The sequence below is a fragment of the Moschus berezovskii genome, chromosome 8, assembly GCF_049115385.1.
Source record: "Moschus berezovskii isolate FMDL1 chromosome 8, NW_MosBer_1.0, whole genome shotgun sequence".
In the NCBI taxonomy this organism is placed as follows: domain Eukaryota; kingdom Metazoa; phylum Chordata; class Mammalia; order Artiodactyla; family Moschidae; genus Moschus; species Moschus berezovskii.
Genome location: NC_142467.1, coordinates 68,622,365 through 68,634,728, shown reverse-complemented (window position 1 = coordinate 68,634,728; position 12,364 = coordinate 68,622,365). Strand labels below are relative to the sequence as shown.

The 12,364-nt window shown below is 60.4% G+C and overlaps 1 protein-coding gene across 5 annotated transcripts in view; it reads right to left on the bottom strand.

The window, feature by feature from the left end:
• SBNO2 (strawberry notch homolog 2) overlaps positions 1 to 12,364 on the bottom strand; it is a 42,490-nt gene that overhangs the window by 4,411 nt on the left and 25,715 nt on the right. For 3 of the 5 annotated variants that reach the window (XM_055429044.2, XM_055429043.2, XM_055429048.2), the window contains 15 exons: positions 9,003 to 9,176; positions 7,467 to 7,550; positions 7,078 to 7,174; positions 6,524 to 6,678; positions 6,296 to 6,429; positions 6,126 to 6,216; positions 5,884 to 6,027; positions 4,491 to 4,608; positions 4,117 to 4,222; positions 3,569 to 3,722; positions 2,762 to 2,938; positions 2,411 to 2,508; positions 1,617 to 1,699; positions 575 to 766; positions 197 to 366 (listed from right to left, as the gene is read on the bottom strand). In XM_055429044.2, the coding sequence (XP_055285019.1) occupies positions 197 to 366; positions 575 to 766; positions 1,617 to 1,699; positions 2,411 to 2,508; positions 2,762 to 2,938; positions 3,569 to 3,722; positions 4,117 to 4,222; positions 4,491 to 4,608; positions 5,884 to 6,027; positions 6,126 to 6,216; positions 6,296 to 6,429; positions 6,524 to 6,678; positions 7,078 to 7,174; positions 7,467 to 7,550; positions 9,003 to 9,176 (1,977 nt within the window). The remainder of the gene's footprint in view (positions 1 to 196; positions 367 to 574; positions 767 to 1,616; positions 1,700 to 2,410; positions 2,509 to 2,761; positions 2,939 to 3,568; positions 3,723 to 4,116; positions 4,223 to 4,490; positions 4,609 to 5,883; positions 6,028 to 6,125; positions 6,217 to 6,295; positions 6,430 to 6,523; positions 6,679 to 7,077; positions 7,175 to 7,466; positions 7,551 to 9,002; positions 9,177 to 12,364) is intronic. The other 2 variants (XM_055429046.2, XM_055429049.2) reach the window with 1 other exon arrangement.

Sequence of the window (12,364 nt, the reverse complement as noted above, 5' to 3'; positions counted from 1 at the left end):
ATCTGAGGTGGCACCAGGGCCTGTCCCGGGAAAGCGTGCAAGCACACAGTGGAAGAGAGGAAGGAAAAGGGAGGGGGGTCAGGGGTTGGGCCTGGGCAGCATTGCCTGAAGGCGAGAGCAGGACATTGGACCCAGCAGCCACCCCCCACCCACCCACCCTCACCAAGCTGGCCACCGGGGGGGCACCAGAGCTCACCTCAGCCACGCACTCTGGGCCCCCGAGCTGGTCGATGAGCTCATCCAGGGTGTTGACTGGCAGCTCCCGGCCCAGTGCCTGCACCTTGGCCAGCAGGTCCTGCTTCAGCCGCTCAACCCGCTCTAGGACACCGGGGCCGTGCAGGTCCCGCTGTGTGGGGCACAAGGGGCCTGTGGGGCCGGAGGGTCAGGGGGAACTGGGCCAGGCCGCCTGTACACAGCCCTGCTCCCAGCCCTGGGCCCTCAAGGGTGAGGGAGTCCCTGGGTAGTGGGGGTCCAGAATCTTTCCCTGAACCCCTGGCTGCCCCTGCTCATGTGCCGCCGACTTCCTGCTCAGAGCCTGAGAAACAAGGATGGGGAGGGCGGCATTGGGCCTCACCGCGGTCATCAGCCGGGAGCCCGATGGTGTCCACGATGACCACATCGTCATCCAGCAGGGACTCGGGGGAGGAGTGGAAGTCACTGTCCAGGCCGCCGTCCGACTCCGTGCTGCTGTCGTCACTGATGCGGATCACACCCGAAGCCTCACACACCAGCCTGGGCGCTTTGGCCCCACGGCCCCGTGGCCGCCCTGCAGGGGAGCAGTCAAGGGTCACTTTAGCCTGGTCACGGGGAGACTCCCAGTGGTCCAGAGACAGGCTGCATGCCTGGATGGTTAGGGCTTACAGCCCAAGCCCCTTCCCCTTGTGCAGCTGTGGCATGTCTGGGCCCTGCTGCTGGCGGGGACATGTTACCGACCCTGCCAGACTTCCTGACAGCAGCGTGTCCTTGGGTGGTGCCTGGGGAGGCCACGTGCCCCACCTCACAAGACAGCGCTGGGTGGGTAGGCCAGAGGACATGCCCAAGCCCTGGGGGGTGGCAGTCCAGCGGCCCAAGTAACCTGGATACTGTCCTGCACACCCTGCAGGGCGCTCCCAGGAAGCCTGAGGGGCAGGACTGGGCCCCAAGGCTGGCTGTGTGCCCTCAGGTGAGTTGCTTGGTCTCTCTGAGCCTCACGTCCCCCTGATGAGAGGATGCTCAGCCTTTGCCTGCAAGAACAGAGTGCAGTGTGTGCCTGCAGGTAGGTGCTCAGGCCACTCCCCTATCCTGGGGTGCTTTGTAAGAGCTCCATCCTGGTCCCCTGGACCAGTGTGGTTTCAGCCTTGGGCTCACTTTCACCTGGGGAATACGAGGCCCTGCCTTCTGGGGATGAGGCTGGAGGCCTTGGGGATACACTAGCCACACAGCCATCCTGAAGCACTGAGGTTTTTTGCTGACTGAGCAGCTGCGCTGGAGGGCTGGGGTGAGGATAGGCTCAGGCCATGTGACTGTGTGGCAGCACACTGACCCAGGACGAGGGTCACAAAGGAGGGAGGCTAGAGGGCCTGCAGGAGCAGTGAGGGGCCATAAGTGCAAGGTCCAGGCAGGTGGCGGACACTTACGCTTTCTCTTACTGCCTGCTCCTCTCTCTCGCCTTCTCTTGGTCGAAGGAAAGTGCTTCTGAATTAGCGACAAAAAGACGCCTCTGAAAGTGAGACGCAGAGTTTGTTTTCACTGGGAGACATGGAGGGGTTGGGTCCCATGTGTAAGAGCTACTCTGCAGGGAGTGGACACCTAGCACCAAGGGGCCCCAAGGGTGGGTCTGGGCACAGGGGCTCAGAGAAGATGGGTAGAGGGGGAAGGAGCTGCAGGGATGGAGGTGGGGGTCCCCCCGGGGTCCTATCCACACTTGGTGGGCAATGGATGGAATATAGGTGGGGGGCTGGGTGGGGCTCTGCCTGCAAGCGCTGATGGTTCTGAGGTAGAAGGGGGGGCACCCCAGGGTGGGGGGCCCAGGGGAAGAGAGGACATGCTGGACCATGCAGGAAGAGACAGGATGAGGCAGAGCGGGCAAGGGGCCTCATGCTGGGATCCTCGCCCAGGGTGAGAAGGGAGGCCAGGGGCTTCAGGGATCACCAGGGACAGTCCCTAAAATCTGTGCAGTCCTTGAAACAGCCCAGTACCCACATAGTGGGTAAGCCTGGCGAAGCCTCATTCGAAAGTCTCGGGACCCTGGGCCAGTGCCCACCGAGTCCTGGGTCCCCATGGTTACCCCTTCTGGCTTAATAACCTGGGCTGGACCTAAGGTCTCTGAGGGTCGGGGTCGGCTCCTTCGGCTGGGGTCACAGGCAGGGCCAAGCCTCAGGTCGGCCCCAGGGTTGGTCACACAGGGAAAGGGCCCTAAAGTGTCACTCACTCGGCAGCGGACACGAAGCCATCAAGCTGTCCCTCTTTCTCGCCCAGCACCTCCCGGGTCCGCGCCTCACCTGTGGACTGCAGCCCGATGACCACACACTGCGGGGGTGGGTGTGTGTGAGCAGGCTTGGCACCCCTGCCCCCACACCTGCCCCTGCAGCTGGAAACCTGAGGCTGGGCCGTTACTCCGTCCTCCCTCCCCTGTGTTACTCAGGCTGCCAGACCCCAACAAGCCCACATCCCCTGGGACGTTAACCTGGCACCAATGGCTGGCCTCAGCTCGCAGACAACCCTGTTCTCCACACAAGCCTGTGCTCGCTTCTTTCTGGGGACTCAGTCCAGCCCAGCTCACCTTGTCCTGGGCCAGTTCCTCCTGGGCCAGCTCCACCAGCCGATGCACCTTGGCGGCCACACACAGGTACTTGAAGAAGCGCTGATGGGCTGACCAGAACTGGCCCCACAGGGACTTGCGCGACTCCAGGCCGATCCAGTCGGCTGCCTGCTGGAACACGCCCAGGGCCTCGGCCCACTGCAACGACATGCCCAGCTCAGCTTGCTACTGCCAGCCCCCGCCACACAGAAATGTAGGGCCAGAGGATGGGGGCTGCAACTGGGGCTATACAGAGGCCCTGGCGATAGCTGGATGGTCAGAAATGCTAAAAATCCAAAATGTACAATGTTCAGAAAGCCACGATAAAAATGGCGCTCATGCAGTCAGAAGATAAATGGACACCACCTCCAGAGTGGTAGGGATATCTGCCCAGGCCCGTCTCCTGCCACTGGCCCCCAAGGGAGAACGGGCCATGTCTGGGGCATCTGTAGTTGTCACCAGGGAGGGGGTTCTTGGTTTGACCTGGTGGGGCCAGGGAGGCTGTTCTACACCCTGCAACACCTAGAATAGGCCCATGGAGAGAGACTGAAATGGCCACCAGCTCTGGATCATGCCTTGGGGGCAACGTGGGAGGGGAGTCCGACAGAATCCCCAGCTTGAACGGGATTGAGATGCTGGGCTCCTGCCAAGGACGAGGTGGGCGGGCCAGTCGCTTCCTCCTGTCTACAGTTGGACTAATCTGAGTGGTGCCCTCAAGGGCAGACGCTGAAGGTGATGGGGCAGAACTCCAAGGGGACACCGAGGCTGTCTGTTAGGTCAGAGGCTCACCAGCAGGGCTGCCCGGTTATAGATGCGTTCGAAGGCTGGGGTCAGCGGGATCTCTTCGATGCGGAAGGTGACACCAGAGAAGCTGAGTTGGCGAGCGATGTACATGCCACTGACCTTCATGTCCATGGCCACAATCTCCATGGCGCCCACACCCCTGTGGGCAAGCACAGGCTGCCTGGGTGCCAGCTAGAGACCACATGCTGGGTCCCAAGAGATGGAGCCAGCAAGGTAGGGGCTGTCACTGTGGAGAGTGAGGAAGGACTAGGTGCACGGGGTGCGGTATGTGGGGCAGAGAGCATTTGCAAAGGCCCCGTGGTCATCAAGGGCCCAGTGCACCTTGGAAAGAGAAAGTGGTCTGCCTTGGCGGGGAGCAGGAAAGGGCCCTTCCCCTGAGATGACTGGAAGTACTGGGCAGAGAGAGCATGGAATTCTCATTCTAAGACCCCCCTGGTTGCCACAGGAGAGTGGGTGGGAGGGGTGCACCTTCACATATGACAAGCAGGGCCCTCTGCAACCCCACCTGCATCACGTGGGCATGAAGAGCTCACCTCTTCTCGATGGCGTGCAGAAATTCCTCGAAGGTCCGGAAGGGCGTGCCCTCACCCCAGATGCCCAGGCGGCTCATGTAGATCATGTTCCGGGGCTCAGAGGCACCTAGGGGAGGGGGCGCCGCTGTCAGCTCCTCTGACCTGGCTAGGCTGGCGGCCTTGGATGGGGCCCCAGAAATGGCATGAGGGCCAGCAACAGGGATCTGAGGCTCTTGGAAAAGTGCCCACGGCCAGTGGGCAGAGGGGAGGCCCCTGACAGGGGCTGGTATCTCTGCAGACAGGCTGCAAGGTGGCTGGCAGGAGCCGGACTGCAGATCGGATGCCCCTACAGCTGCACTGGGGCAGGTATCACCCATTGATGAGCGGGCCCTCACCTGTGGCGCTGGCATAGACCACCCTGGCCAGGGGTAGTTTGTTCTGCAGGTCTAGCACGGCCTTGCCCATCTTGGTGGAGCTTGCGTTCTTGGCTTTGTGGCACTCGTCGAACACAATCTGGGGTGGGCGTGGGTTAAGGACTGTTCTGGAAGGCAGGCCACCCCACAGACCCACCACACTGCCTCCCTTCCTGGCTGGGGGAACTCCAGAAGGTGCCTGGGGTCTCTGGCCACAGGGCGGGGTCCTTGTGGTGTGAGGCTACCAGGGCCACTGGAAAACAGCCTCTAGACCCCAGTGATGTTCACAGAAGTTGGAAAACATAGAGTTCTTCATGTTTTCAGGGAAGCAAGTTATAGACAAGTCAGTCTGTCACAAACCTATCTGAAAGACAAGGTGCGAGTGCCACGTGTGTGCACACATGTCCACACAAGTGTACAGAGGGTTGATGGAGAACTTGTGGGAACATGGGTGAGTAGGTTAGCCTGATGCCGACAGGCTGCCCCCGGGTGTGAGGTTAACCTTGTTATTTTTCATGCTGCTGCTAAGCTGATGCATCAGTAGACCTGCTGCTGTGTCTTGCTTGCGGGCCTCTGAACAGACTTTGCCCTGTGAGCAGAGGACCCAGGTCTCAAGAGGGAGGAGGAGCCTCTGGAGAATGCAGCCATCCCACTTCTGGGAACAAGGGTGGATCCTGGGAGGATAGAGCTTGAGGGTCCTCTGTGAGCCCCTGCATAAATCCCCAGAAGTTGTGGCCCTTGAATGCCCAGCTGAGGGGAGGCCAAGGTGGGTCCTTTGGAAGATTATTACTGGTAAGAGGAGTGTGTGAAACAAGAAGAGGTGGACAGGACACAAACATCAGACTCTAGCTTATACTCTCCTACACTTCATTTTCCTACAGTTTGGTGTGAGCAAAAAGGAAGTGATCTCAGGCTTAAAAGTGAAGGAGGGAGAGAACTGGGACCCATACCAGCTGGCCAAGCTGGGGCAGGGGGCGCGTCTGGCCTGGCTCCCCTTTGGATCACCTGGCCTGGCAGGCCCACTCAGCCCCACTACTAGAGGGCTGGATGAGGATGGGGGAGGAAGTGCTTTGCATCTCCAGACCTTGAGTCTCACAGCCTGGAGTGTCTCGGCCAACACCACCCTGACCCTGCAGGTATGGGTCCTGCCCATTGGAGCCAGGAGGGCTAGGGAGATAGCCAGGGACGGGTAGCAACGGTCACTAGGGAGAGACTGCAACACCAGCCCCTCACCGACGGGACCTCCTCCTGCACTTCCACCCCTCCAGAGCCTGCCAGGATGGGACTTGTCAGGGTCTCCCGGCTCCCTGTCCTAGACCCTGCCCCTCTAGCCCCGCCTCTGCACTCGGCTCCGCCCCCATCCCAGCGAGGATACCACGCCATCGAAGGCCTCGCCGCACCACTCCAGGATCTGCCGGATGCGCGTGCGGTGCTGCCCACCCGCCTGGCTCTCACCTATCAGGGCAGAGTAGGTGGCGAAGAGGACGCCCTCTGAGGTAGTGTTGTCGCCGTACTTGATCTGGGGGAGAGGGCGGACATCTGTGCATGAGGTGGCTTGGCCAGAGCTGGGCTGAGCGACCCCGACTCGCACCAGGTTTGGGGCTGCAGCCCACCCACCTTGCTCAGTGCGTGCACCGCGATGCCGGGGGCGGCGATGTCCCGGAGGTCGCGCTCCGCGTCGTACTTGAGATCATTGGAGACGCTGAACCTGGGGGTGCGGGCCAGTAGGCTTCAGGAGCCCCCTTCCCAGCTGCGGGCCCGCCCCGCACCCAGGGGAGGCAGCTCACCACAAGGCCTTCTTCCTGCCCCGCAGATAGTTCTCCAGGATGACGCCGGCCACCGTGCGGCCCTTACCCACACCCGCGCCATCTCCGATGAGGAAGCCCGCGCGCTGCCCGCTGGGGAGCAGGACCTCATGTTGCTGCGGGGGTGGGGGAGGCGTGAGACAGGGTCAGGGTGGGCACTGAGACTATCCCTATGCAGGACGCAGACCCGGTGGGAGACCCCGGGATCACCTGACAGGCGTAGGTGATGGCCTCCAGTTGCAGGGCGGACAGGGCTCCGTTGTCCGAGGAGGGTAGGGCGAGGGTGTAGGTGATGTCCGGCGGTGGGACGCTGGACAGTGTGCTGGTCTCCACCACACGGTCCGGGTGCTGCCTCCCAATCTTGGCTGTAGGGATGTGCCAAGGAAGCAGGTCAGGGGCATGGCCAAGGCACTAGGGAGGTCCACCTGGGGCCAGGATGGGCGGGGCACGCCCCAGGAAGTGGAGGGGAGGGCCCATCAGCCTAGTGCCAGGAGGTGGTAGATTCCTAAAACCCTCCCAGGTGCGGAGAAAGGCAGCCTGCTTCTCCATTGCAACATCAGCCTGCCGCTGGTTTTGTGCCAGGTGAGGATCAAAACCCTGATTACAGAAGAGTCCCTCAGGAGCCCACCCACAGCACCCACCCCTGCTCTGGCAGTTTAAGGTTCCCTGGGACCTTCAGAGACCCCCGAAATGGGCGCCCCAGGCCAGAAGACCCAGGCCCTGAGCACTGTGCAGCTGGGGGGTCTCCACAGCAGGACACTCACACTTGGATGGCACGTAGTCAGCGTACGTTTCCGCATGGCCCAGCTCCTCCGCCTCATCCTCCTCAGCCTCGTCGTCCTCCTCAGGCTGACTCTGAGCCTGAGAAGAGGTGCTGTCACACTGGGGACTGTCCTGTCCCCTGCAGCCCACCAGCCTCCCCGTCAGGGGCAGGGGCCTGGACCACTAGCCAGGCCAGTGACTCAGGTGATGGGAAGGTGTTACCCTCCCCCCCTGCCCCCCACAGCATGGTGCCTCCCTGGAACCTCAGTTTCCCTGTCTTTAAAATAGACCATGCTCCCAAGCTTGCCCAAACTGCACACAGCAAGTGCCTGAGTGGCCCTCCCTAGTGCCCAGGAGGGGTGGGCAGGGGTAGGGAAGGTACCTGGCTCACCTGGTAGCTGATGAGAAGTGGGGTGCTGGGGAGGGAGGACACAGGGTCCTCGAGGCCTGTAAATGGCCCACTGGGCGGGAACAGCTGGAGGGGAGAGGCAGGGAGAGGGGGCATAAGCCTGCAGGCCAGAGGTGGGGCTGAAGTGCCTGGATAGGCCCCCAGTCTCTAGGAGGGCTCGCCCAATTGTCCTCAAGCCCCTCATCTGGCTACAAGTCTCCCTCCTGCTGCCTGCCCACTTAGATCTGCTGCATAAATAAGTACTGCTGCTGCTGCTGCTGCTGCTAAGTCGCTTCAGTCGTATCCGACTCTGTGCGACCCCAGAGATGGCAGCCCACCAGTCTCCCCCGTCCCTGGGATTCTCCAGGCAAGAACTAGGGGCATACAAAGCACGAGATAAGTAAGAAGTAGGAACGCAACATGCAGCGTAAGTAGACAACACTGCTGTGCGTTGTATATGAAAGTTAACAGTAAATGCAAGGAGTTCTGGGCACAAGAAAAAAAAAGCTTTTCTACTGTTGTTTTTTTTTTTCTTTTTTTGGCTATGCCGTATGGCTTGTGGGCTCTTAGTTCCCCAATCAGGTATTGAACCCAGGCCCCCAGCAGTGACAACGCCGAGTTCTAACCACTGGACCACCAGGGAAGTCCCTCTATCTCTTTATTGTATCGATACGAGACAGTGGATGTCCACTGACTTATTGTGGTCCTTTTTCAAGACATATGCAAGTCAATCATTGTGCTGTGTGAGCATCTCAAACTTAGTGCCACGTGTCAACTACATCGCAATAAAACTGGAAGGAAAGTAAAAACAAAGTTTTGTTTTTTTAATCAAAGTGTAGTTTCCTTTTCTTTTTTTTGAGGGGGGCGCCTGTGCTGTGCAGCATGCGGGATCTTAGTTCCCTATTCTAGGGATCAAACCTGTGCTTCCCTATTGTAGAAGCACAGTCTTAGCCCCTGGACCACTAGGGAAGTTAAAAAAAAAAAACAAAAACAAAGTTTTCTTGAAATGAAACCTACTCTCCATTCCCTCTCCCGTTTTTGTTTTTTTTTTTTTAATTAACAAAAGCAAACAAACAGCCTTGGGCTCAGGTTCCTGGAAGGCTGAGTCAGGTTCCTGCAGCCCTGCTGGCCGCAGCAGGAGTACGTGTGGGGTTTCAGCTGCCTGCTTGGGCCTGGCAGAGGCTAGGAGCCGGTGGGAGGGCCCTGGTGAGGGGAGGGCAGTTACTGCTCCACTGGGCCCCTGCAGCCAGAGGTGGGGTTGGGCCTGGGTTGCCTACTGCACCTGCTCTGGGCATGTCACATCCCCCTGCCCCTTCCTGAGGGTCCAGGAGTTTCACAGGCACTGAACCTGTCAGGGCAGCTGGGCAGATATCCACCAACAGCCACTAGTGTGTGCGTGCTCCCCAGAGTCCCCCTTCCCCCTGGGGGCCCGTGCATCTTCAGGCCCACATGGGAGACACGAGCAACCTTGAGTAGCAGCGTTGTCTGGGTCTGAGTGGCCTTGGCATGGCTGCCAGCTTGGAGGCTGGGCGCACTGACCTTGTCGTGGGCGGAGGGGCCGGTGCTCACATCCCAGATGGTAGGCACCTGGCTGAGGCTGTCAGCGGGCGGGAAGTCGGGCGTGTCAGCTATGTCTGAGAGGGAGTCCACGGACGAGGAGAAGATAGAAGCGTTGGAGAGGTCATCGAGGTATGAGGAGTCCTGGAAGACAGGCTAGGTATGGGCGGCTGTGAGGCCACACAGGCAGAGCCACAGGCCCAGCCATGCCATGGATGATGCTTGGCCACAGAAAGGGATAAAGCAGTGACACTCACTACCACGCGATGGGCCCTGAGAACACGATGTTCAGTGAGAGAAGCAGACAGAGAAGGACACACAACATGCGATTCCACTGATGGGAAATATCCAGAACAGGCCGATCCACAAAGTGAGTGGGTTCCTGATGGTCAGGGGCTGGGGAAGAGAGGGGAGTGACTGCTCTTGGGGATGGGGCATCTTGGGTGGGTGATGAAATGTTCTGGAACTAAACAAAGATGACACTTGCATGATTCTGTGAATACACTGGAAACACTGAATTACACATTTCAAATGGGTCAACTGTATGGTAGGTTAATTATAGCAATAAAGCTGTTTTTTCTTTTTTAAAAAGAAAGGGGAAAAGTAAGGGGAGGTGAAAGAAAGCAGACCTCACAGGTACATGCTTGAGTCTACTTAGGGCACACCCATCCTTGTGAAGCAGTGATGCCAAGATGGAGGGGCCCCCCAGTGCCTGGAGCTGGGGAAGGTGAAGGCCCCAACCACCTCCCTTAGCCCCTACGTGCCTGAATGTGGGGCACGCTCAGCTGATCACTCCAGGGAAGGAGCCCCGTGGCCTGCCTGACACGGGGCAGGGGTTATGGACAGACTGTGGTCCCAGAGGACATGTCAGTGGGAACATTTCCTGAGCAGGGAGGGGCCGAGGAGGAGGTGGGGCCAAGGCAGAGGAGGAGGGAACAAGCCCTTTGGGAGCACCCAGTCCAGTGCACCTTCCACAGGTCACTGCCCACCAGGGTGGTTGGAGGGCCACAGTCAGGTGGGCTGAGGCAGACTGCCAGGAAGGCTGCATGTGTCCCACTAACCTGTGGCAGGGGGTGGGGGAGGCAAGGAAGATGGGCGGAACAGATCAGCTGGGTCTCCGACCTAGGGACTCAAGATCAGTGGACTCTGGGGAGGAAGGGACGCCGGGGAGTGGGGCCCACCCGATGTGCCTGGCTGAGGCCTGGAGGCTGCAACTGAGCTAGCTCCTGGCTGGGTGGGGGAGGTTGAGGGGGACGTCCCCTCAGCCCAAGGTCACTAAGACTAGGCACCCTGGCTCAGGCAGTGCCAAGCCCTGCCCCACCCCCATGCAGAGTGTTTCTGGGGCTCCCCTCCCACTGATCTACATGGGAACCACCTGCCCCCTCCAGGTGACACTGACCAGCTGCCCTAGACCCCCATGCTCCCATGCTAGCAGGCAGGGGAACCCAAACAGGCAAGTGGGACCCACCGTGCCCAGAGGACAGGGGGAATGGCAGGAAGGGGCATGGCAGGGGCAGGGCCAGGTCAGCCAGTCTGATGCTGGGGGCCCTGGGAAGACGGCCTCCCACAGCCCGGTTGCCTGGCTTAGGGGGTTTGTAAGGAGGGTTTCTGCCCACGAGGCTCCTACTGGCCTCTGCACCCCCCCTCATGCACAGCCTGGTCTCACGGTATTGGGGGGACAGATTCCAACCTTCCCCACTGTCTGCAGTGGCAGGACCCCATGACCTGGTCAAATCCAGGCAAGGCAGTGAATAAAATCTCTGAGGTTGGGACAGAGCAGGAAGGGAAGCAGGAGGGGAATGCCAACCCTAGGAGCGGGAAGAGGTGCTCCGTGATCCACTTGAGGCTGCTGGCACCCTCACACAAGAGCTGGGTGATTCAACAGGCCAGAGCACCCATCTCAGGGGACACTGAGGCAGCGAAGGCTGGGGGTCTGGACTGCCTGCTCCCCGGCCCATCCCTGGTCAGCTGGGGTCAGAGGTGGCCCATCCTGAGCCTAGTGGACAATGAGGAGGTCCCCAGACTCTGCAGGCTGGCTGGGGTGGGATCTGGGTACAGGCAAGGACAGCTGTCTTTGCTGAAATCCCCTGGCACCACATCTGCATGGTCCTCCCAGTGGATGGCACTGAGCTTGGGCAGAGTGATGATGGCCTGGGCCATCAGCCAGCAGACCTGGAGCCCTGAGGGGTTGCCCTGCTCCCTGAAGGCAGAACAGTTGCTGAGCAATGGGCAAGAAGTGGGGCGGGGCTGGGGGGCCAGTCCTGACCATGGCAGAGTTCCTGGGCTGAAGGGGACTATACCCTCTGAGAGGGCTGCACGGAGACCCTTCCCAGAACAGTGTGAGGGGAAGGACACCCCCTCTTCCATGGAGGAGTGAGGAGGTCAGATCAAGGTTGGCAGCAGGGACCCCTGGTGTGACAGGTGAGAAGGTCACATCCCCTGCTGGGTCCCTCCCCTAGGAATCCATGGTCCCAGGGTGACCACAAGAAAACACCAGACAAGCCCAGACTGGGGACATCCTGCAGGACAACTGGCCCGGGCTCTCCACCCACAACTGCCCAGGCCCCCAACCCCAAGGGGAGACAATGGCAAGACCAAGGGGGCCTGGTGACATGGGGTCCTGGGGCAGAGAGGACAAGGGGACGTGCAGACCCTGGTTGAGGATGACACATCAGCGAGAGACCATCAGCTGGGACGCAGGTGGTGCTGAGCTGAGGTGTGACCCATGGGGACCCTGAACTGATCCACAGCTTTGCTACATACCTAACCCTGTTCTGAAAGGTACCATTTATTAAGGAAGTGGGTGCCCTTTCCCCAGTCTGTGGACACTGTCCCTACAAGATGCCCAGAGGGGCAGCCAGCATCCTCTGGGGGCCCCTGGATCCTCAGGGGCAAAGGGAAGTGGGGCCTCACTGGGGTCACCAGGGTTTGGGGGGGCTCCCAGGGCCCCTTCTGCCCTGCGCAGGGTGGGTGTTTGGATGCGAGTGAGAGGGCGCCTGCCCATGTCAGGACCTGACCCCCGGCAGCCACAGCAGACCTGCAAGAAGACCTGAACCCAGATCCACCCTCTCTGGGTCCCAAGGCCCAGTCAGGCCAGGGCGGCAGCTCCCCGGCCCTCACCAGAGCCAACTCAGCAGCCTGTGTCCACCCCACCCCCAGTCACCTCCTGACCTGTGTCCCCACCCTGCTCCTTCCACTGCAGCCCCCGAGTGGGGAGCTGGCTGGTTACCCTGACAGTTCTCTCAGCATCCCAGAGACCCCGGACCAATGAGGAGCTGGGGGGACCTGGAGGAGCTGCCCACGCAGCAATGTCCCCATCTCACGTCCACCATCAGAACCCAGCA